Source organism: Pan paniscus, chromosome X, assembly GCF_029289425.2.
Source record: "Pan paniscus chromosome X, NHGRI_mPanPan1-v2.0_pri, whole genome shotgun sequence".
Lineage (NCBI taxonomy): Eukaryota > Metazoa > Chordata > Mammalia > Primates > Hominidae > Pan > Pan paniscus.
In genome coordinates, this window is record NC_073272.2 from 51,774,544 (window position 1) to 51,800,409 (window position 25,866).

The window sequence follows — 25,866 nt, forward strand, 5'->3', positions numbered from 1 at the left end:
CACTTCCTGGAAAATTACACATTTTCTAGGGGGAATGAACCTGGCCTGGTTATTCAAAAGCAATTGAAAAAAAAAAAACAGAGGACAACCAGAGTCTTCTAAGAAGAAGCCCATACTTCAGTTTCTTCTTGTCTAGAAAACTCAGTTTTGGAGAAGCATCTAAAAGGCTAGAAATCTAGATCAGGGTCTCTCAACTTCAGCATTACTGATATTTTGAGCCAGATAGTTCTTTGTTATGAGAGGCTGACCTGTGCATTGTAGGAGGTTCAGCAGAATACCAGGCCTCTACCCACTCCATGTCAGTAGCACTTCCCTCCACCCTGAGTTGCAAAAATAAAAAATGTCTCCACACACTGACAAATGTCTCCTGGGGGGCTAAATTACCCCCAGCTGAGGACCACTGGTTTAGAGGCATGGTAGTGTTGTAGTTAAGAGTGTGGTCGGCTGGGAACGGTGGCTTATGCTCGTAAGTCCAGCACTTTGGGAGGCCAAGGTAGGAGGATCACTTGAGCCCAGGAGTTTGAGACCAGCCTGGGCAACATAGCAAGACTCCGTCTCTACAAAAAAATTAAAAAGTTAGCTGGGCATGGTGGCATGTGCCTGTAGTCCCGGCTACTCTGAGGAGGCTGAGGTGAGAGGAGCCCACCTCACACGAGCCCAGGAGTTTGAGGCTGCAGTGAGCTGTGATTGTGCCACTGTACTCCAGCCTGGGCGGCATAGTGAGACCCTGTCTCAAAAACAAAAAACAAAACAAAACAAAAAAGAGCATAGTCTTTGCAGAATTATGTATGAATCAAGACTCTTGCTTACTGGCTGAATGACCTTGGACAAATGAAATTGGTCCAAATGACCTTGGACCCCTTCACTTTTCTGACCCTCACCTTCCTCATCTGTCAAACGGGAACAATGAGGCCCGGTTTAGGCTTATTGGAAGGAATAAATGAGATCATGTATATTAAGCACTCAGTATATAGTGGCAATAATAATGTGTTAATATTATCAACCATTTTTAATTAATAAAGGTTACAAGTTCCTAGGAAATAGTGAATGAGAAAGGGAGTAGGTTTCTCAAAGGCAGACTCAGAACTTATTTTTAATTGCCCATACTGCCATTAGAGAGTTCAGCTTTTCCCATTTGTTAGTAGGCCTCACCAATTAAGAAGCAGCAAAGATGGTCTTAAATCTTTCTCCCAAAGAAAGGCTCCATAGTCAGATCTGGAAAGGCAGGATACTAAGATTTATACTATGGAATCTGTTTAACCTGTTTTGAGATAAGGGTTTCTTAGATTTCTATCTATGTGTATACATGGTCAAGCTCTAATCCACCCCCTCGCCAGGAGTTAAGTTCTCTAAATATCAAGATGAGAAGAGTCTTACCGTAGAATTACACCACAGGCAGCGGAAGTCTTGAAGTCTTTGATAACTGCCACAGCTCTCATGACACACTGCACACTGAGAGCTGACAGGCATGTTTCCTTCTACCCATTGATGGGGCATGTTCTGCAGAAGGGTAAAAAGACACAGGAGGTAGAAGTTAGAGACATAAGGAGAGGAAGGGCCAACTGGAATAATTGTACTACTCCATGGAGGACATTAGGTAAATGACCCAAATGACCCTGCTCTCCCTACTCCAATGCTAGTAAACAATGACAAGTGGAGGAGGGAGGTTCATTCTTCCAGATAAGTTGGATTGTGAGCCTAGGACTTTGCTTATCTGGAGTTAGGAAGAAGTCTTCTTCCCCCTGTGTATCCTGGTTGAAGGGGACATGGGAGAGGCCGACTGTGGGAAGACATGGCTAGTACTTACTACTTCATCTGCAGGCAGAAGGAGGTCATCAGTGATAGACAATGTATTCCACTTGCAGTCTTTGCTTGCTCTCAAAGCACATAATCTGTGAGATTTCACTTTGCACACTGTGAGAAGAGGAAGAGAAAAGATGGGTGTGAATCTGGTGACAGTGAGGATTCTAATTCTCTTCCCAAAGCTGCTCTGAAAGTTAGAACACAGATGCATTCTAAATAGTTCTAATGCACCTCCAAAAACCTATTTCCAATAGGATCCAGTTCCTTTTTATTCTTACTGGCTAATCTTTTTATTATCCAACTTGAATGAAAATTGATGGTAAGAATGAGGTGATTTCTGTCTTTTTAACACTTGCGATAATATAGTCCCATCCCCCCACACTCATCCTTCTATTTTCATCCCCTTTATGTTAGTTTCCTCCCTTTTTCTTTCCTCAATCAGAGTTAACCTCACACCAGAGTCAGTGACCTAGTATGAGTTAATGATACTAAAGCCACATGAGTTCCTTCATCCCTATATCTACCCACTGAGCTTCACTTCCTAAAGGAATCAGAAAGGTACCTTCACAGATGATGGCATCTCTAGATAAGGCAGGAATGCTCTCTCGACAAACATTGCAGTGCTGGGTCCGGTGGCTGTAACTGGAGTACCAACAATGCATTCCAACAAGAAAAGGGTTGTTTTCTGCTGCAGGTATCTAAAATAAATAAACGAGAAGAGAGAATGGAGGATGAATCACAGAGACGGATTAAAGAGGGCCTGAAAATCTGCTGCTAAGTCTAAAATGGCCTGCTGTATAGGTGTCAGAGCGTGTGAAGGGGAAGACTGAAAGTTGGAGCCAATACCTGGGACCTGGGATACTTTGTGTGCGTTTTTGTTTGTTTTGCCAGTCGTTTCAAAAAGAAAAATAATAGAGGGGCAGACCCTGGAATAGAAGCTGAAAGCAGGAGTAATTATCTTTTTTTTTTTTTTTTTTTTGAGAGGAAGCCTTGATCTGTCACCAGGCTGGAGTGCAGTGTCGCAATCTCGGCTCACTGCAACCTCCGCCTCCCGGATTCAAGTGATTCTCCTGCCTCAGCCTCCCAAGTAGCTGGGACTACAGGCATGCACCACCACGCCCGGCTAATTTTTGTATTTTTAGTAGAGACGGGGTCAAGTGATCTGCCTGCCTCGGCCTCCCGAAGTGCTGGGATTACAAGCGTGAGCCACTGTGCCCGGCCAGGAGTAATGATCTTTATACTGCTTGGCCAATCACTCTATTGTCTTAGTTCAAGCAAAAATGTGTTGTCTTAGCCTTGGCCTTGGTTCTCTAGCCAGGGAATAAAGACAGGAGGTAAGGCTCTGACTCTGGGCTAGGGAATATTATAATAAGGCTTTAACTACCTCCTGGAGGTATACACTTTCCTTCCTGGCTGCCAGGTGAGCAGAGCATTGCTTTACCTGGATGACAGTTTCATCTCAGGGGATTCTTTTAGGAATCCCTTGAGTATTCTTTTAGGAATACCACGCTCTGACTGCCTACAGCAGTTTCCTGATTAATCAGCTTAATTCATCCAATAATCCATTAAACAAATATTTACTGAGTAAATACTTTGTGCTTGGCACTTTTCAAAGCATTTGAGATATAGTGAACAAGACACAACCCCTGCCTACATGGAGTGGCATTCTTTTTGGTGTCCTCTTTCATGGTACTGAGTTTGACATTTTTTGTTAATGTGCCTTAACATTTTTTGTTAAATGCTGCATTTGTATTTCACAGCCTGACTTTCATGACTGCAGGGAAGGCAAGGGTATACCAGCAACAGTTTTGAGATTGAAAGAAGGGAAGGGTGAGCACCAAAAAAAACTCCAAGGACTCTTACACCTTTTCACTAATTCCTGAGAATGTCTGATTTTCTCCTTCTCTGCCTTCCCCTGAAGTTCAGACATAGGCGTACACAGAGCTTTTCATTCTTGACATTATAATGAGTTGGGTGTGTAAAGGCATGACAAGACTTTAAAAAGAACTATATTTTCTTTCTGACATCAGTTGACAGTGGGGGAAGAGAGAGAGAGAGAGAGAGAGAGAGAGAGAGAGAGAGCTAGCTACTGAGGGCTCTAGCACATTAAGTATTCATCCTTGATCAATTTACATGAATTAGATATCCAAGACATAGCCTGCACATTGCCCTCTCTGATCACTCCTTCCCACTTCTGGCATGCTGGTTACGTGCTAAGCTACTGTTGATTTGACCTGGAACCTTCTGGAAGGGAAAGCTATTTTGATGAACTAAAGGCTCACATGTTCTGGGATTGCTTTGTGATTGTAATGTTTATTGTACATTAAGACACTGGAAAGCTCTAGGGTGATTAGAATAGAAGATGGAGAGTCCTGAGGAAGTGACATACTCTTGGCTTTGGCACTTTGAGCTTCTAGAACCTTTCTACTCCCCAAGTCACTAGATTGTAATTCTACAAACAACTTTTTTTTTCCTCCCAGTCTCCTCTCCTCCAATAATTACTAAGAACCTATTATGTATCATCTACCATGGTAGGCACTGGAGATGCAGAGATGAATAAACCATAGTTGTTTCCCTCAAGGAATTTATAGTCTACTGGAGGAAACAAATTCTAAAACAGATCATTCCTGTATAGAGTGACAAGTGAAGCTCTTCTAGAATGTGCAAGGTTTCACAGGACTGCGTGGAAGAAATTCAGAGCTCTGCCTGGGTATAATATTAAATTTCATTGTCCAAATTGCCTACAGAATACAAAGGAATAGGTAAAATGGACATTGCTTAGGTTCAGCAGTTGAGGTGATGGAATTTATATTCCTTGTGTACATCCTATTCTGTAAGAAAAAGTTGATGCTTCCCACCCTGGATGAGTATGTGTGGCGATTGAACTGTGTCCCCTCAGAAATATGTTCAAGTCCTAACCCTTGGTACCTATGAATGTGACCTTACTTGGAAATAGGGGTTTAACCGATATAATCAAATTAAGATGAGGCCATAATGGATTAGAACGGGCCCTAATCCAATGACTGGTATCCTTATAAGAGAGGAATTTGGACACAGACAGGCACACACAAAGAGGAGAACACCTTGTGAAGATACAGAGCACACAGACACAGGGGAGAACACCAGGTGACAATGAAGGTGGAGATTGGAATGATGCATCTGCAAGCCAAAAAATGCCAAAGTTTGCCTGCAATCACCAGAAGCTAGGAGGAGGCAAAGAAAGATCCTTCCCTAGGGTCATCAGAGAAAGCATGGCTCTGCAGATACCTTAATTTGGGACTTCTAGACTCTAAAACTGTGAGACAGTAAGTTGCTGTTGGTTTTAAGCCATCCAGTTTGTAGTTATTTTATTATGGCAGCCCTAGGAAACTAATACAGATTTTGGTACTGGGAAATGGGGTGCTGCTGTAACAAATACCTAAAAATGTGGAAGTGGCTTTGGAACTGGGTAATGGGTAGACTAGAAGAATTTTGAGACACATGCTAGAAAAAGCCTAGATTGCCTTGAACTGAGTGTTTCTAAAAATATGAACATTAAAGGTGTTTCTGGTGAGGCCTCATGTGAATATGTGGAACATATTGGAAACTAAAGGAAAGGTAATACTTTTATAAGGTAGCAGAGAACATGGCTGATTTTGCTCTACTGTTGGGTGGAAAGTAGACTTTGTGAGCAATAAACTTGAATATTTGACTGAGGAGATTTCCAAGCAAAGTATAAGAGGTGCATCTTGGTTTCTCTTTGCTGTTTATAGTAATATGTGATAGGGAAGTGATACACTGAGGAAAGAAATTGTGTTAGTCTGCTCAGGCATCATAAAAAATAGCATAGACTGAGTGGTTTAAAAACAGAAATCTAATTTTCTCACAGTTTACAGCTGGAAAGTCCAAGATCAAGGTATCAATCAATTCAGTCCTTGGTGAGGGCTTCCTTCCTAGCTTGTAGAAGGCCACCTTCTCACTGTGTACTCTTGTGGTTTTTCCTCAACGTGTGCATGTAGAGAGAGAGAGAAGAAAGAAAGAGAGAGAGAGAGAACACCTCTTTCTTTTCCTCTTATTATAAGGCCACCAATCCTATCGGATTAGGTCCCCACCCTATGGCCACATTTAACCTTATTTGCCTCCTAAATGTCCTATCTCCAAAGTCACATTAGGGGTTAGGGCATCCACATATTAATTTGGGTGGAGGGCACACAATGCAGTCCATAACAGAACTATTAAGCAAAAAGTCACCAGAACTAGAAGATTTAGAAAATTCTCAGCCTATCCATATTGCAAAACCCAAGAAAGTGTGCCCTGCAGAGAACATCAAGGGTGTGTCTGGACAAACTTTTGCTGGAGAGATTAGATGTGGGACACCTGGCTCCGATTAACCACTTCAGCAGAACACTGTCAGATTGGACTGAACTTGGACTTAAGGGGACAGATATGGGATAAAATGAAGGAAGGTTGTCAGACTTCTGAGATTCTATAGGCATGAAACACACCGATAAAGCGACTCAGCTGTGAACATGTGTTATCCTTCAAGAAAATGGAAGAATGACTTCCAGGGGTAGCTCAGAGGCCATCAAGGCTGCCGAGAGAGGCTCAGAGGCCAGAGATGCTGCTGTTGCCGTCATAGGCCCAAAGAATGTGGGCCCAAGGGGCAGAGGCACTGCTTCCTTGGTTCCAGAGGGTGGAGTTGTCTCCTGGGTTCCAGAAGGTGGGGCTGTCTCCTTGGTTGTGCAGGGGCTTGTGGGGGGATTGACTCTCCAGTGAGCTAAGAGAGTAGGGTCAGAGAACAGAACACCTAGCCCCAGAGAATTATTCTCAGGCCTGGAGAACCTGATGGAATTTGCCCTGCTGGGTTGCCAATTTTTTTTTAAACCCGCAACCATTTTATTCCTTCCATTTTATCCCTTTCTTTCTTTTTTTGAGACGGAGTCTCACACTGTGGCCCAGGCTGGAGTGCAGTGGCGCGATCTCGGCTCACTGCAAGCTCCGCCTCCCGGGTTCACGCCATTCTCCTGCCTCAGCCTCCCTAGTAGCTGGGACTACAGGCGCCCGCCACCACGCCCGGCTAATTTTTTTTTTTGTATTTTTAGTAGAGACAGGGTTTCACCGTGTTAGCCAGGATGGTCTCGATCTCCTGACCTCGTGATCCGCCCACCTCGGCCTCCCAAAGTGCTGGGATTACAGGCGTGAGCCACCGCGCCCGGCCATTTTATCCCTTTCAAAATGGGAATATCTGTCCTATGCCTGTCTCAACATTGTATTTTGGAAGCATATAGCTTGTTTTCTTGGTTTCACACGTCCATAGATGGAGAGGAATATTGCTGAGGATGGACCATACACAGAGTCTCATTCATACCTGATTTAGATTATTTACAAAATGATATTTTGGACTTAGATTTAACGCTGGAATGTGCTATGGCTTTTGAAGAGGTTGAGATGACAGTGAATGTATTTTGCACATTGGAAGGACATGAATTTGGGGGGGACTAGAGGGTGGACTCTTGTGGATTGAACTGTATCCCCCCAAAGGATATGTTCAAGTCCTAACGTCCACTACCTGTGACTGTGATTCTATATGGAAGTAGGGTCTTTGAAGACATATTACATTTAAGATGAGATCATACTATATTATGGTGGGCCTCAATCCAATGACTGCTATCTTTATAAAAAGAGAAATTTGAACATAGGTACATACAGAGAGGAGAACACCATGTGAAGATACAGAGGGAACAGACACAGGGGAGAATACTATGTGATGATGAAGGCAGAGATTGGAGTGATGTGTCAGCAAACTAAGGAACACGAAGAATTACCAGCAACCACCACAAGCTAGGAAGAAGCCAAAAAAAAAAAATCCTCCCCTAAATCTTACAGAGAGATCATGGCCCTGTTGACATGTTGATTTCAGACTTCTAGCCTCCAGGACTCTGAGAAAATAAATTTCTGTTGCTTTCAGCCACAAAATTTGCAGTAATTTGTTATAGCAGCCTTAGGAAACTAGTACAGTATATAATTCCAGGTCTTCTTACTTGTTGACACAGATTAAAAATCCATTTTGAAGACAGATTTAAAACTGTGGCATGTACACAAACCACGGATCTCTAAATGCTAAAGAAAGTAGTTTTCTTTAAAGCTTTCAGTGTGTGGTTGTTGGGTTTTTGTGTTTGATTTTTACTCTCTGTAAAATACTTAGGTGAATACATTCATGCAGTCCATTGCTCCGATCGGATTCTTCATTTGCAATGGACTGAATGCTTGTGTACCCCCTTCATATCATATGTTGAAATCCTAACCCTCTAGGTGATGGTATTAGGAGATGGGGCCTTTGGGAGGTGATTAGGTCATGAGATTGGAATCCTCATGAATCGGATTAGTGCCCTTATAAAAGAGACCCCAGAGACCCATCTCAGTCCCTTTTCCACCATATGAAGACACAAGAAGACAATTGTCTATGAACCAGGAAGTGGGTCTTCACCAGACACTGAGTCTGCCAGTGGCTTGATCTTGGACTCTCTGGCTTCCGGAAGTGTGAGAAACAATGTTTGCCGTTTTAAGCCACCTAGTCTGTGGAATTTTTTATAGCAGCCCAAACTGACTAAGACAGGAATTGGTACTGAGAAGTGAGGAGTACTGCTATAACAAATACTTAAAAATGTAGAAAAAACTTTGAAACTGGGTAATGGGTAGCGGTTAGAAGAGTTTTGAGGTACATGCCAAGAAAGCCTAGATTGTTCTGAATAGAATTTTAAAGGAGATTTTGGTGAGAGCTCAGAAAGGGAAAAGGAGAGCTGTAGAGAAAGCTTCTATCTTCTTAGAGTATACCTGAGCAATCATGAACAGAATTTTGGTAGAAATGTGGACCGGCCAAGAACATGTTACTGGACAATAAAGAAAAAGTGATTGTTGTTATAAAGTGGCAAAGAACTTGCCTGAATTGTGTTTGTATTCTAGTGTTTGATGGAAAGTAGAACTTGTGAATGGTGAAATTCGATATTTAGCTGAGGATATTTGGTTCCTCCTGACTGCTTATAGTAAAATGTAAGATAGAGAGTGACATCAACAAGATGGTGGAATAGGAGTTCTCCAGCTTCACTCCCTGCACTACAGAAATCCAACTGGCAACTATCCACAGGCAAGAATACCATTATGAATATCCCAGAACTTTGGAGTGAGGCTGAGACAACCCCCTTGGACCACAGAACTGAGAAAACCCAGGGTTAAATGGTAAGAGTAATGGTTCTCTTTGACTATGCCGCTTCCCCCTCAAGCTGGTGCAGTGCCTCAGAGAATTTCCCTGGAGTTATGGTTTCTAAGTGGGAAAAGAGAGTTGAAGGCAGTTATTCAGCTTCCTCACATTTCGGGACCCTTCACAGGAAGTCCACTCCTGTCTTGTCCCACGGGAAACATTGGTAGTACCAGCAGGGCTAGGTCACTTGGGGTCAGTAAGAAACAAAAAATGGGGTGGGGCTCACAGTAATCAATGTATAGATCTTGGTGGCTGCTCTGTGTTCCTGCCAATGGAAGTGCCACATCAGAGGAGCTTGCCAATAGCACCATGCTGCAGGAAACATGGTCCACGGGTCTTCCAGGCTTGAATCCCTAGCTAGCTTCTTCAGACAACCTGGGTGCTCTGATTAACTCTTCCCCAGGCCAAGGGATAACTGTTAGGCCAGCGATTACCCATGGAGGAACACCTGGCCCCATCCAACCCTAGTGTCAGAGAGGTGATCCAATAAATTCTGATGCTCATTGACAACAAAGCCAGACAAGGACACAACAAAAAAAGAAAACTACAGGCTAATATCCCTGACAAACACAGATGCAAAAATCCTCAATAAAATATTAGCAAACTGAATTTAAGAATACATTAAAAGAATCATTTACCATGATCAAGTGGGATTTATCCCTGAGATAAAAAGATGATGCAACATACATAAATCAATAAGTGTGATTCACCATATCAACAAACGAAGAATTCAAATCACATGATAATCTCAGTGATGCAGAAAAAGCATTTGACAAAATTCAAGACCCTTTCATGATTTAAAAAAGAAAAAAACCTCTCAACAGATTAGGTATAGAGGGAATGTAACCAGCATAATAAAGGCCACATAACAAACTGATAGCTAGTATCATTCTAAATAGTAAAATGTTGAAAGTTTTTCCTCTAAAATCAGGGACAAGGATGCCCACTCTCATCACTTCTTTTCAAATTCTGATAATTGTCATATGTAAAAACCAGAGCAATTAGGCAGGAGAAATAAATAAAAGATATCCTAATAGAAAAGAAACAAGTGAAATTAGCTCTAGTTGCTGATGACATGAACTTATATATTTAAAAAAACCTAAAGACTCTACCAAAAAACTGTTAGAACTGATAAACAAATTCAGTAAAGTTGCAGGATATAAAATCAACATACAAAAATCAGTAGCATTTTATATACAGGTTGAGTATCTCTTATCCAAAATGCCTGGGACCAAAAAGTGTTTCAGATTTCAGGTTTTTTAGGATTTTGAGGTATTTGCATTATGCTTTCTTGTTGAGCATCCCAAATCCAAAAATCTGACATCTGAAATGCCCCAATGAGCATTTCTTTTAAGCATCATCTTGGTGCTAAAAAAGTTTTGGATTTTGGAGCATTTCGGGTTTGGGATTTTGAAATTTGCGATGCTCAACCTGTACCAATAATGAACTATGTGAAAAGGAAATTAAGAAAACAATCCCACTTACAATAGCAACAAAAAAGAAAATACTTAGGCGTAAATTTAACCAAGGAAGTAAAAGACCTGCATACTGAAAACTATAGAAGATCAATTAAAAAATGGAAGAAAACACAAATAAATGGAAAGACATGCTGTGTTCATGGATTGGAAGAATTAATTTTGTAAAAAATATTCATACCACCCAAAGCAATCTACAGATTCAATGCAATCCCTATCAAAATTCCAATGTCATTTTTTGAACACCTTTCCTCTAAGATCATCCAGTGTCATTTTTCACACAAATGGAAAAAAATCCTTAAATTTTTGTGGAACCACAAAAGACCCTGAATAGCTAAAACAATCTTCACCAAAAGAACAAAGCTGGAAGCATCACACTTGCTGATTTCAAAACATATGTAAAGTGATTATAATTGAAACAGCATGGTACTGGCATAAAAACAGACACACTGACAAATGAAACAGGGTAGGAAACCCAGAAATAAACCCATGCATTTACAGTTAACTGACAAAAGTTGACTGACAGCTTTTGACAAAGTTTCCAAAAACACAAAATAGAGGAAGGACAGTCTTTTCAATAAATGATGTTGGCTGGATATCCACATACAGGAGAACAAAATTAGACCCTTATATGAGGGGTCCTGAACCTCTGAGCCACAGATTGGTACCAGTCCATGGCCTATTAGGAACCAGGCTGCACAATAGGAAGTGACCAGTGGACAAGTGAGCATTACTGCCTGAGCTCTACCTCCTGTCAGATGAGCAGTGGCATTAGATTCTCATAGGAGTGAGAATCCTATTGTGAACTGCACACATGAGGGCTCTAGGTTGCACACTCCTTATGAGAATCTAACTAATGCCTGATGATCTGAGGTGGAACAGTTTCATCCCGAAGCCCCCCTACCAACCCCCAACCACAGTCCGTGGAAAAATTGTCTTCCATGGAAACTAATCCCTGGTGCCAAAAAGTTTGAAGACTGCTGCCTTATACCGTATTAAAAAATCAATTCAAAGTGGGTTAAAGACTTAACTGTAAAAGCTGAAACTCTAGAACTACTGTGATAACACAAGGGAAAAAGCTCCCCAACATTGGTCTGGGCAAGGATGTTTTGGCTCTGACCCCCAAAGCACAGGCAACAAATGCAAAACTGGACAAATGAGATTACATCAAACTAAAAATCTTCTATACAGCAAAGGAAATAATTAACAAAGTGAAAAGACAACCCACAGAGTGGAAGAAAATATTTGCAAACCATACATCTGATAAGAGGATAATATCCAAAATATATAAGGAACTGTAACAACTCAATAGCAAGAAAACAGCCCAATTAAAAATGGCAAGAGACCTGAACAGATATTTCTCAAAAGAAGATATACAAATGGCCAGTATGTACATGAAAAAATGCTCAATATCATTAATCATTAAGGAAGTGCAAATTAAAACCACATTGAGATACCACACCACACCTGTTAGAATGGCTTTTTAACAAAAAAGATGAAAGATAATAAGTGTTGGAGAGGATGTGGAGAATAGGGAACTCTTAGGCACTGTTGGTAGGAATGTAAATTAATATAGCCATTATGGAAAATGGTATAGGGGTTCCTCAAAAAACCTAAAAATAGAACAACCATATGATCCAGTAGTTCCATTTCTAGGTATATGTGAAAAGAAACTGAAATCATTCTGTCAAAGGGATATTTGCACTCCCAAGTTCATCGTGGCATTATTCACAATAGTCAAGCTATGGAAACAGCTTAAGTGTCCATCAACAAATGAATGAATAAATAAAATGTGGTATATATACACAATGGAATGCTATTCAGCATTAAAGAAGAGGGGAATTCTATCATTGGTGACAACATGGGTGAATCTGGAGGACATTATGCTAAGTGAAATAAGCTAGCACAGAAAAACAAATACTGCATGATCTCATTTATATATGGAATCTGATAAAGTTGAACTCAAAGAAGTAGAGAATAGAATGGTGGTTGAGGGAGAGGAGAAGGGAATGGGGATATCAAAGGGTACAAAGTTTCAGATAGACAAGAGGAATGAATTTTGAGATCTATTGTGCAGCAGGGTAACTATAGTCAATAACGATGAATTATATAGAGTATTTTTAAATAATTAAGAGACCAAATTTCAAATATCTCACCATAAAAAATGATAGGTAATCGGGGTGATGGATATGTTAATTAGCTTGATTTAATCATGCCACCTTGTATACATATGTGAAAACATCACATTTTACTCCATAAATCTGTGTAATTATGATTTGTCAATCAAAATTAATAATAATTTAAAAAATGAAACAAATAAATAGCTCATTAATCAGTTTTATTTTGATTATAGTTAAAATTATAATATTGTACATATATTTGGTTAATAAAATGTTATTAAAATGAAAAAATGTGAGAGGAGATAAATGAATTGAGGATGGAATTGTTAAGCAAAAAACCCCTAGAATTTAGAGATTTTGGAAAATTCTCAGTCTGTCCACATTACAAAAAATAAGAAAATATGTTTGAAAAGGTGTGAAAGACCCACTATTTGATAAGGAGATTAGTGTGGATGTCAATCACAGACTTAATTAGCCATCTCTACAAAAGCCAGCAATAGAGATGGGATTATAGTAGCAGAACCACTGTCAGCTGAGACTAAAGGAAATTGAGAAAATGGGATGAAACAAAGAAGACCCTACAGGACTGGACCATAGAACTATTCGGATGTGAACTTCTTCAAGACAAGTAAAGAATGATCCCAAAGGTGATTCAGAGATCAATAGGGCTGCCATCCCACCACAGGCCCAAAGTGCACAGTTCTAGGTGACAAGGCTGTCTCCACGTCAATTTCAAAGGGTGGAACCAATGCCCAGCAGAGCTGTGGGGATGGAAGAGTCCAGCAGAGCCCTGGGGACTTGCCTCTGTTCTAACAGAGAATCATGCCATGAATAGGGCCACTGTAGAGAGCCACAGCATTGGCACTGCCCTGCTGATCTGTGGGGGTGATGTTGCCACTCGTGTAGGTCTGGAAGGCAGAGCATTGAGCCAGAGGATTACAGATGCTCCCAGTTTACTATGGGGTTACATCCTGATAAACCCAGTAAGTTCGAAATATTGTTAAGTCAAAAATGGACGTTTTGTAGACATGATGGGATGTAAAAACACAAAGTACAATATCTCCCAAAACTTTGGCAACACAGTGCACTGTAGAATATGGGTTGTTTACCCTCAAGATTGAGTGGCTCACTGGGAACTGTGGCTTGCTGCTGCTGCCCAGCACGGTACTGCCTATGACTACCTCAGGAAAAGATCAAAATTCAAAATTTTGAAGTACTGTTTCTACTAAATGTGTATTGCTTTTGCACCATAGTAAAGTCAAAAAGCTGTGAGTCCACCATCGTAAGTTGGAAACCATCTGTATTCTCCAAACTTAAGATCTCATGGAGCTTGCTTTGCCAGGTTTTCGACTTGCCTGGGACCTGTCATTTCTTCCTTGTTTTCTATTTCTCCCTTTTAGAATGAGAATGTCTATCCCATGCCTAGTTCACCATTTCTATTTTGGAAGGACATAACTTGTTTGACTTCATAGGTTCACAGCTGGAAATAAATTTTGTCCAAGGCTGTCTCACCCATATCTGATGTAAATGATATTTAGACGATACTTTAGACTTTATAATTCATGTTGGAATGAGTTAAGACTTTTGGAATTTTTAGGTGAAATGAGTGTATTTTACATGTGAGAAGGCCATTAATTTGGAGGTGTGCAGGGGCAGATGGCAATGCACTGAATGCATGCTCCCCACACGTTATAGGAAGTGATGGATCCCTCATGAATGAGATTAGCACTCTTATAAAAGGGACCCCAGAGAGTTTTCTTGCTCCTTTTTCTGCCATATGAGGATACAATCAGAAGACTCCCATCTATGAACCAAGAAGCAGCCCCTCACCAGACACTGAACCTGCCAGTACCTTGATCTTGGACTCTACAGCCTCCAGAAGTGTGAGAAACACACGTTTGTTGCTTAAGCCACCTAGTCTATGGTATTTTTATTATGGCAGCCTGAACTAAGACATCACTGATGTAGGGCAGCTAAGGGTACTTTCTCCACCTCCTGAATTCCTTTCAGCATAATCGAGAAGTCATATATGTGTATTAATTATTTGTCTAGTAGTTAAATGAAAGCTTATTGACTCCAAAGCACTTTCCAAATGTGAGGATTTAGTAATATTAAGTGTTTGCAAAGTACATAAAAGTATCAGGTGAAATATCCCACAAAGCACAAAGTCGGCTACAGATATAATTCCATAAAGGAGCCTTTTTGGGGATGGCTTACATGATAAAATGTTGAGTTTAGATAAAACGAAGTCAGTGGTTTGTGCTTTAATGTGAACTAAACTGCTCAGTTCTATCAAGGTTTGGGGAATTATAGAAGAGTGTTAGGGCCTCCCAGGTTGGCCATTGGTAGGATGACCATGTTGTCCAAATTGGGCCACTTTCTACAGTGAAAGGGGAGCTGTTAATACTTATGCCGGGACAAGTGTAAACTGGGCTCAGCCTGAGCAAACCACTAGCCATGGACACACTATGCATGAGCTAGAGTCATTTTGCCACTTTGAATTTATTTGTTGATCTATACGATTCAGTTGTCTACCTTAGTATTCCTGCCCCATAATCACAAAGAGTGGAAATTAAAGGACAGAAAGAAGATAATTAGGCAGAATTTACGATATCCTCCTGAGAACTTAGATTAAAAATGAAAAGAACTAAGATATTAATTTTGCCAGAATCAACTTATGATTTTAGGTAAGGCAACTGAACCTCTCTGAGGCTCAGTTTTCTCATCTGCTAAGTGAAATCTTGGAATCATAAGCTTTTCAAGTTGAAAGGAATTTTGAAGTTCATCTAGTTTGCCCACTTGAAAAAAATCAATTTTCTGTACAACATCTGACAAGCAGTTGTTCAATTTGTTTGTTTGTATTACTTCCAATGATAGGGAGTTGTCCACCTCAAGAGCCAGCTGATGTCATTCCTGCAGGTTACAGTGAATGTTGGAAAGTTATTTCAACTAGACCAAAGTTTCAGAAAAAAATTTCCAAGATTTAGAGCTTTAGGAACATTAGATGGACTTTTTTTGCAAGAAACTTAGTTCTCTACCTTTGGAAGAGTTCAAATAAAGGCCACATGACTTACATCTCCAGATGCTCTAAAATCTAGTATCTGGAGTCCAGATAACTTTTAAGGTCTATTTCTGTTTCCACAGTCAATGATTCCATGGCAATTCATTAGGAAGAGCTAACTTTTTAATCTAGTCTTCCAAGCAGCTCCTTATTTCTAACTTTCTCCTTTTATTCTTTCTTTAAATCCCCCAGGCTCACACCTTTCATCTGTCTGTGACTTTTCTATTTCATTTGCCTCTTTCTTATATTTAGGTTCTCCCCCACCCCTAACTCAGTATCCACACTTGTCCTCCCTTTCTATCCTCATTCTGGGGCTTAACACGGTCTTGCCATAATTAATCATAGCCTCTTCTCTGAACTTCTGGCCTCTAGTTTTTCCCTTGTCTAACCCACCCTGTATTTCTAAAGTATCCCTCTTATCAATTCTCTTCCCTTTTGAATCCATCCTGAGGCTTTACTTTGAACACATTGCAAATCTTCCCCACTCTTTATCCTGGCATTGAAAAATCTCCATAGTCGGGCCCCATCTACCTCTCAAGACATACTTCTTGGACTCACTTTCCTAAACTTTTCTGGTGAAATGAATTCTCCCTTTCACTGTATTCTAAAAAGTTTCTGTTTTCCTGTTATTCAGCTTTTGCTTATGCCAGTTCCATAGCCCAGGACCTCCCACTGCCCCTAATTCCCTGCCACCAATAAAATACAATCTATCTTTCAAGGTCAGTCTCAAATCTCTCCTCTGTTAACTCTTCCCAGAGGACTCCAGCCCATACTTATCTCTTTCTCCTCTGAACTCCCATACCACTTTATTGTCTGTTTCATTCATCTGGCAATCAATCATGCATTGCCTTGTAACATCTCTGAAAACTGTCATTTATCTTGGGTACTGCCATTTAACTGTTTCTTTTGTTTCTGTGTATATAGCGTCTCCCTATTACCTACAAAGCTCATTGAGGCCTGGAGCAAGTATTGCACCTTTTTTTTCTACTCTTTATGAAACAGAATTGGGCAACTAGTAGGGGATGGCTTATTAATGTGTACTGACTAGTTTCCAATAGATTATCCAATTACTTTGTCATCACTTTAATAGACCACTAAATCCATGATTAATCTTCCCTTGCCCTATTTGTCAGGCATTGGTGGTGACAGAAGATAGAAGGGACCATTAGAGATAAGGCACATATGGGAGAAAGCATATTTTACTATTTAAGCTTCAAGTAAGACAAATTGCTAAGATGCTGGTGCCGAGACGTTTCACTATCAGCTAAAAGTGTTCCTTAATAGATTTAGGTCCCTGGAGAAGCTCCACAGAGGTTGTGATTACAACCTGATACAACTCTTCCAAGAGAGTAAACAGGGAGATTTTTTTCCTTTCTAGTTTGTGCTGGGTAATCAATACCTAGGTGTTTAATTCAATGAATTCAGGGATGGCACACCAATTCTCTGGTAGTCACCAGAATTTCTCTGGGAGTTTTTGCATTCCTAGAACAATAATTAAAATTCAAAACATCCTATGCGACCTTTTATGCCAAACTGAAAATGTTATATGATTCATGAGAAACCCTCCAGTTTGAATAGAGGTTAAGTCATAGGAAGGAAAGATATTGGTCCACAGGGACAAAGACAGGAAAGGAGCATGGAATTCACAACTTTTTATGACTGCCTCTAATGTTGTACCATAGTGGCCTCATTGATTGGGGCAGGGGGCAAAAAGGGGATGTTCTTCTCCATTAGGAAAGGAAGAAGAAAGTAACAAAGAGGTAAAATTCTGAGTGCTAAATCATATAAAGATCACCATCAAATGCTAAGCCAAGGATCTCTCAATTTAAGCATATATAACATGGGACTGAGAGAGGCCTTAATGATATTGGAGAGACCTCAAGTCAGCCATCTTGTCATGTTCCCCATCATTGCTATAGGGAGGAGAATGTATAGTTATGAGACTAAGTGGTCAAAAGCCTGAGAAGTCCTTGGGGAGTAGGGATGGATGGTTCTTCTCTATGGCATTAGTTTTATTTCTAAACTGCATTATCACCAAGCCACTTCACACACTGCTCCATCCAAATTGCCTAGAACAATCTTCTACCCATTGCTAGTTATTTAAGACATTAGGTTGTTTTAAAGTCTGGATTCACCTTCCCCTTTATCTCTAAGACCTTTACAGCAGAACTTTGCTTCAAGATGAACCATGTATCATTCTCTGTCCAAACTCTGGTTCCAAGATTTCCTGCAGATTCATTTATTCATTCAAAAGATATTTATTGTGCCTTTACTATGTGCCAGAGACCGCTGTAAGTAAATAAGTGACACAGATCTCTCTCCTCTTGGAACTTACATAAATTCTAACTGTGGTAGATCTATAGAAGGGCAGGCAGAGTGTATCTCCTGAAGTTTGATTGCACCAGCTACTGCAGGGAGCAGTGGCCAGAGATTTGGTACCACCAGGTAAAAAAGAACCCTGCTAAGCTTTGGAGAGGATACTTATTGCTCTTCCCTCTACATTACTTTTGTAGTAGACAGAAAACAGAAAGGCAAAGAGCATAGTGGTCAAGGACATAGGCTTTGGAGTCACATAGCCTGCATCAGAATCCTGGTTTCACTACTGAATACTGATTCTGCCTTGGACTGGTTCCTACCTCTTTCTGAGTCTTAGTTTCCTTAGCTATCACTATAGTCATTCAGCAGACCCAAGTCAAGACTGCTGATTCCGGTTTTCCTAACCTAAGGGCATCTACATTAGCTGCTTACATACATCTTGAGTGACTCATCCATTGGGCATACATTGACATCTACATATCAAGTGGATATGTATAGAAGTATCTGCACCACATACTCACAAAGGTCTGAGTCCAAGTGAATTACTCCTATTTATGAATAATTCTAAAGAGGTTTTCTGTCTATAATTCCTAAACAGGTGGTCTCTGCTTCCATCTTATTATTTCCCTGCTCTAAAGGTGGCTTAACTAATGCAATTAATTATTTACCTATTAAGAATTGTGTGGCTTCTCTACTAGTTTTCTTACCTTATAAATTTCTCCCTGTTGGATGGTTTTTATGATGTTAATCCATTCTTCCATGTCTTTCCGGTTGGGTGCAGCCAGAGTGATTTTTCGTTGTGGTGTAATAACCTAAATAAAAAGCCACATTATTAGCTGGTTCCCACTCCATAACTTTGCCTTCAAACACAGTCTGTGAACTCTCTAAGAAACTACACAGATGTACCAAGCACAACATAAGCCACTTCTTGAATATAAGACAGACATTCCCAGAACCACTCATAGCTCCTTAGTTACCCATCCGAAATAATAATAATGCTAATAGCAATAATTAACATTTTAATGCCACTCACTATGTGCCAAGAACTATTCTAAAGCACTTTATGCATATGATTTCATTCAATCTTCATTACAACCCTGTGAGATGGGCATTGTTATTTTTCCCATTTCATAGCCGAGAAAACCAAGACAAAAAGAGTTAAATGATTTGCTCAGGGTCACCCAGCAGGTAAAAAACTAAACCAGAATTGAAATCCAGATTCTTTGGCTTCAGAATTCATTCTTTTAAATACTAAACCATGTACCATCTATTACTCAAGTTAGTTTGCCTGAAAACCCTACTTGCTTGCTGCTACTCTGTCTACTTGAAGTGGTAAAATTGTATGTGGTTCATTAGGGTGTCCCTGTTTCTGTTTAGTGGGAGAGTGAGATGTCTAAAAACCCAGTTTCTTTCTTTCTTATGGTTAGGGACAACCTGAAGAGAATTTTACAGTTGTCTTTCTTAACCTTGCTTGGCACAAGAACCCAGGCAGGAATAATAAGAATGCCACACTGAGAGTCTAGCAGACGTAGACCATGGGCAGGACTTGATCTTTTCCCAGAGGGCAGGAGGGATCATGGATAGCTACAGCATCAGTCATTGCTTCCATTGCCCTACTTGCCTTTACTATAAGCTCCCCAAGTCTTGAAGCTAGAGCTCACCACACCAACAAGGAATTTGTTTCTTCTTTTGCATGTAACACAGTGAGATTATGTGGTCAATGGAAATAGGAGCTAGTTGGGATTGTGATAACAGCCACTCCTTTGGTCCAAACCCATTCTTGAGTGGGGCTGATGTTCAGTGCTTCTGTGCTTTAATTAGGTTAAGGGGCCTTCTTTCTTTGTAGAATGGAGACCAAAAACATTACCCTATAGGCTCATCACCCAAAGACTCAGCTTTTTGGGACTGGTCAACAGAGCCCTCAGTTTTACCCTGTGTCAGGGTGATGTAATGAGAGAGTAACAAAGCAAAGTCTTCTTCTTAGACCCAGCCGCTCTCCTTTCAAGGGAGGATGGAACATGAACCAACTATGGAAGCAGGATATTGGGTCTGCAGCTCTTTAGTCTGTTAGGTACTATCCCCTACCTGCCTAAGCAGGAACTCCAGTCTCCATATCCCACCACTGAGGCTGGGAGAAGACAGTTCTGGAAGGAGGTGGGTAGGAGAATTCCTGGGCCACCAAGCTTTCTATTTTTCAGTGAGTTTTCTGGTCTGGATTCACTTGAATGACCAAAGCCATGTGACATTTCAGCCACACAAAGCCCTAGACACTTCCCTAGAAAATCTTCTGCTTTCTTTGAGGCACTTTCATCAGTAATCTCAACATGGGGTAGATTTCACTTTGAATTAGGGCTCTTATCTACCTCATCAGAGGAGAGGATGTCATGTAACTCAATTATCCTGCCATTTTCTATAACATATTAGCAGTCTCTTGAAAGACTCCCAGTGATACTCTTCTAAATCACCTTCACTGGGAGGACTGATTTTTATAAGTCACATACTCCCTTCCCCTTGAAATCAGCTTAGCTTTATACTGGTAATAAGGAACAAGACCATCACTTTTTTTCTTCCCTATCAGTGGGCTGCTAGAAAATGTTTGCATGAATGATAACACTTTGGGATCAAAGGAAACTTTGGAAACCTGAAGTTCAAAGAAGCAAGAAGTGGTCATGGAAAGCTATCTTCCCAGCTAGCCCCTACCCCTGCCCATTCAGTCATTCCCAATCTTACTTACACAAAAACTGTGGCAAAGGTTTCTACAGCTGCTTTCTGCCACGGTGGCTTGAGACAGATCAATCGTTTCAAAGTGTGCAAACTGGAAAGATATAAGACAGAGAGGGACAAGGAACTGTCTGGTTAATGATGCAAAGAGACATTAAAAGGTAAACACACACACACACACACACACACACACACACACTTACTGACAGGCATTTGTGGCAGTCATGATCCAATCATTTCTTTGGCTTGAGGGCTAAAATTTATTTAGCAACATGATTTTTGTTAATGTATCATGTGACAAAAAAATGAAATCAAAATAAACTTTTTACAGACATTTATGTGGAATTATAGGAAGGCTTGAGTTGGTCAGCTCAGAATTATTTAAACATAAAGGCTTATGCTGGAAAAGATAATGAGATGTGGTTTAACTAGAGTCCTAGAGAAACAGATTGTGATAAACTCCTATTTCATTGGGTGGCAACCTTTGCAGTGTTGCTAGTCCCATCCAGTTTGAGGCCTGTGTCTCCTTATTCACTGGCCATAGTAGATACCATCTAGCCAGCAGCAGGAAATCAGTATCATGGATACAGGCAAGGCCGGTTTCACCAGTATACAAACTGTGCAGTCACACAGGGCACCATGTTCAGAAGGGCCTCACACTTAGTTTAATGCTTTGTTGTTGTCATCTTAAAATTACCTCATAATTTTGTCTTTGAGCATGTGGTTTGTAAGTAAAGTCCAATGGGACAACAGATCATGCATATGAGCAGAGGAGATAGGCGCATTATACATTTCCACCCCGTGTCTTGTCGCTCCATTTGCATTTGTGATGCCCGTGAACATAGAATTCTAGTGGACCCATGATGAGTGGGAGTTTAGCAAGACTCAAATCAAGTACAAGATAAGTGTGTTACATCTATAACTGAGTAAGCAGTAGGGGAGCTGACAGCCCTGAGAGGTCATACTTTCTGTTGGAACCAGAACTTGCTTCAGACATAGGAAAAAGACAATGGTTTCTAAGAAATACAAAGAACCAAGAAGCCCTATTGTATTCTTTCTTGCTCGTTACACCCCTGTGTTAGACAACCATTTCTGCTAAAAATGATGACATGGAAGGAAATGGAAAGATAAGGCAACCCATAGTTCTTTCAGTTAAAAAAGTGTTGGTGGAATGTGCAAGTATCGAGAAGTAAAATATGAACAGTTGAGCTAGTTTTGTGCAGTTTTTTATACTACTGAGAACAAAATACTACGCTTGTATGAGCTACTAAACACAAGTTGTATAATTTTAGTGATTATTTGAATTAAATGCTCTTACATTTGCATTTAAAACTGGTGTTGTATAGTGTGCAGACAAATAGTGAAATTCATGCTAATTATTTAAAATTGTATTTTTCTTTACTTAGAATTGCATTAGCAAATAAAAACACCATGACAAGTCTTTGCTTTATATTAATATTTTAGTATAAACATAAAGTGTTATATGTTAGTAGCTTTAATACAACTTCCCCCTGCTTTTTGAATAAAGGGCACTACATTTTCATTTTGCACTGGATCCCCAAAATTATAGTTGGTTCTGGGTGCAGAAGCTAGCTGGGAAAAATACAAAAGGAAAGGGATACAGAAAAGAGAAAGGAGAGAAAAGTATCCCCATTTGACCCAAAAGGGCAAGTTAAAAAAAGAGTAGAGGGCTTCAACTTCCACCCTAATGTTTGCTGACATGTCTTTACTTATTAGTCCATCTTCCCACACAAAGGTTTCCTGGCACCCACCCATTAATCTAGTTGACAATATGCTATACATTACCGCGGGATGGTGTGCAAAGTAGAGCTTCTGTCCTTGAACCAGAAAATATCTAAGCTTCCATCTCTTGAAAGAGTTACAGTTCTTCAGCATAGGTCCTTCCTTCAATATTTTCTGAAAGATAGAAGCATGGTGTTGAGCAATTAGATCAATTCATAAGGTCATATCACTTGTTTTCTCAGATGGAAACAGCAGATATCTAGAAGGCTCTATCTTGTCACATATCTGAGAAATGGCCTGAAGGCCAGGTGAGAACACAGTGAAGCTCATTCGATCAGAGGAGACATTGGTTACCCTTGGATTACTCATTCAGGATGATATAAGTTTCACGTTTATCAGACTATGTGGACCAAAAACCACAGAGGATATCTCTATTTGCAGTAGAGGGCAGGGACATGAACATCATAAATATAAGAACAGCATTCCTAGGAAAGAATGCGTGGTAGAGGAAAAGGCTGTAAAGGCAGATTTTCTGGAAGTCTCCAGATTGTAGCTCCAGACAGGGCTCTCCTGTCAGCTCTTTTAGAGTGTTCCTTTTAGAATATTAAGTTAGATCATGTTCCTTCCTTGTTTGCAAGCCTCCAATAGCTTCTCAACACGTTTAGAGCCAAATCCAGTCTTTACCATGGTTTGTCTTCAGCAGACTCATGATCTCATGAAGGAGCAAGCACATAAAAAGGAACCACAAGAAAACTACCTTCTGATTACTTTCTTTACATCTCATAGTCTAACCACTGATTTTTCAGTTACCTGCTGAACAGACTGATCCTAACCAAGCATAGAGTCTACTTACCATTTTCATCATTGAGGAAGTTCTCACTTAAGTTATAGGATACAAACCAACATGCAAGACTGCCATTTGGGAGAAGTACTCAACCCCAACAAGCTGGAATCAAATCCATACTTAATGGACAAAGGGCCAGACTGAGTTTAAAATCACCACATCAAGGCTCTACCATGAATTCTATCATCTAAATTAGCATTCACCATTGGGTGGCTGGAGAAGTATTTTGTTTGGCCTACCTAGTGTTTTTCAGAGTTTCAAATTAGTTGGTAATATTTGAAAGGTGGAAGACTTCATATAAAAATTCAGGTTTCCTGTTTCTTTTTTTAAAAAAAAAAATTAGAACATCTGGTAACATTGCATTTATATTCTCACATGGCAACAATCTGCAGAAACTGAGTACCAGCTGCTCCCTTCAGATGGGGTGCCTGACTCCAGCAGGAATTTGAGTTTAGGACTCTGATCTAAACAGTTATTTGCCATTCCTGTTCTCCCAAATACACACCACACACGTACACACACACACACACACGTACTCATACACACACATTTATACACTCTTCAATTCTCTAACCAATTGGGTAGTACTAGTAGACAGAGCCTCTGTATCTCAACTGAAAAGTCAGTTCATAAGCAGTCACAATTTACCTGAGCCCTCTTCATAGCTTATGGGAGTTTCAAGGTTATTGTAACACCCTTGGGATGCAAAAGAATGGTGCTGAGGAGTCAGAACAAAGAGAACAATAAGATCTTGTGGGAAGGAGGGAGGTTGCAGTGAGAGAGAGTAAGAAATTATATTTAAATTGTTGAAATTGAGTCATCCAAGAGAAAACAACTGCTGTAAGCATTAATAATATATTGTTCCTTTCCCCTTTCTGGCCAGGTGGCCTAAAGTACAGTTCTCAAAAATGGCTTTTGGTTTTTTTATCCTAACCTTCTCACCTCTATCCATATACTTCTCCATACTAAGTCTTCATAATACCTAGGCAGTCCTATTTACTCCTTTCTGCTAAAGACTTAATTTCCAAAATTTAACGGCTCCAATTCTGTACAACTGAATCAACACCCATTATCTCTGCCCTTTTCCCAACTTGTTCTGCTCTGTTAAAATTATTAAATGCTTCCTTTACTCTTCTTATTTTGTCGTATGTAATGTCCCCTGTACCAGCTCATTTTACAGTTTTTGGTTGGCTACTTTTCCCTTCCCTCCATTCACAGTTTAAAGTGTTGCAACTCTGACTGTCAGATATTTACACTACTACATTCTCTTGGCCTGTTCTGAGAAGCACTTACCCTTAAAGAACCTATTTTTCAGGCATTGCAAGTCATGGGCTAGTAAACAAAAATCTTTCAATTTATAACTTGTGAATATGATAGCCCAAGAGGACTCAGATTTTAGCTTATGCATTTGATAAGCTCTTTAATGATATTACTATGAGCAAGAAGGAGAAATTATTATCTTTGTTCAAGTTCCTATTTTATCTGCCTGTAGATCACATCCCCTTCCTCAGCAAGTCATCCTGTTTGGTTATTCAGAGCCTACTCCCAACAAACCAGTAGCCACCCTCAACTCAGGGGACCCCAATTAAGCTCTACCACTCAGGGGACCCTTACAGACAATAGAGCTATATAGGAATAAGTTTTCTATATCTCACCATAATTAATACAAATCTGAAATAGATTCTGAGAAGTAAAGATGTATAAGCCCAGAGCAACAACTAGAAAAATAACTTTTAAAAATTATTAATACATCATAAAGCAACAATTAAATACCACTACATGTGGATTAGAATAGCTAAAACCCAATACAGTGACAATACTAAATGCTGGCAAGAATATGGAGCAACAGGAACTCTCCTTCATTGCTAGTAGGAATGCAAAATGGTACAACTAGTTTGGAAGACAGTTTGGTGGTTTCTTACAAAATCAAACATACTTCTACCACATGATCTAAAAATTGAAATCTTTGCTATTTACCCAAATGCATTAAAAAGTTATGTCCACACAAAAACCTGCATATGAATGTTTATAGCAGTTTTATTCATAATTGCCAAAACTTGGAAACAACCAAGATGTCCTTCAATAGGTGAGTGGGTAAACAGACTGTGGTACATCCAGACAATGGAATGTTATCCAGTAATAAAAATAAATGCACTATAAAGCCACGGAAAGACATGGAGGAACTTTAAATGTATATTGCTAAGTAAAAGAAGTCAATCTGAAAAGGCTACATTAACTATATCAATACAACTACATGATATTCTGGAAAAGGCAAGACTATAGGGACAGTAAAAAAACTCAGTGGCTGCCAGAAGCTCAAGAGCAGTTGGGAAGAGATGAATAGGTGGAGCACAGGAGATTTTTAGGGCAGTGATACTACCCTGTATGATACTGTAATGGTGGCTACATGTCATTATACATTTGTCAAAACTCATAGAATGTACAACACCAAGAATGAACCCTGATGTAAATGATGGATTTTAGTTAATAATAAAAAATCAATATTGGCTCACCAGTTGTAACAAATGCACTGCACTAATGCAAGA

General features: G+C 40.0%; 1 protein-coding gene across 2 annotated transcripts in view; it reads right to left on the reverse strand.

The window, feature by feature from the left end:
* DGKK (diacylglycerol kinase kappa) overlaps positions 1–25,866 on the reverse strand; it is a 105,257-nt gene that overhangs the window by 36,273 nt on the left and 43,118 nt on the right. For both annotated transcript variants that reach the window (XM_034949945.3, XM_003805952.5), the window contains exons 2-7: positions 22,540–22,650; positions 20,747–20,827; positions 18,720–18,824; positions 2,366–2,501; positions 1,808–1,914; positions 1,378–1,500 (exon numbers count right to left, since the gene is read on the reverse strand). In XM_034949945.3, coding sequence (XP_034805836.1) covers positions 1,378–1,500; positions 1,808–1,914; positions 2,366–2,501; positions 18,720–18,824; positions 20,747–20,827; positions 22,540–22,650 — 663 coding nt within the window. The remainder of the gene's footprint in view (positions 1–1,377; positions 1,501–1,807; positions 1,915–2,365; positions 2,502–18,719; positions 18,825–20,746; positions 20,828–22,539; positions 22,651–25,866) is intronic.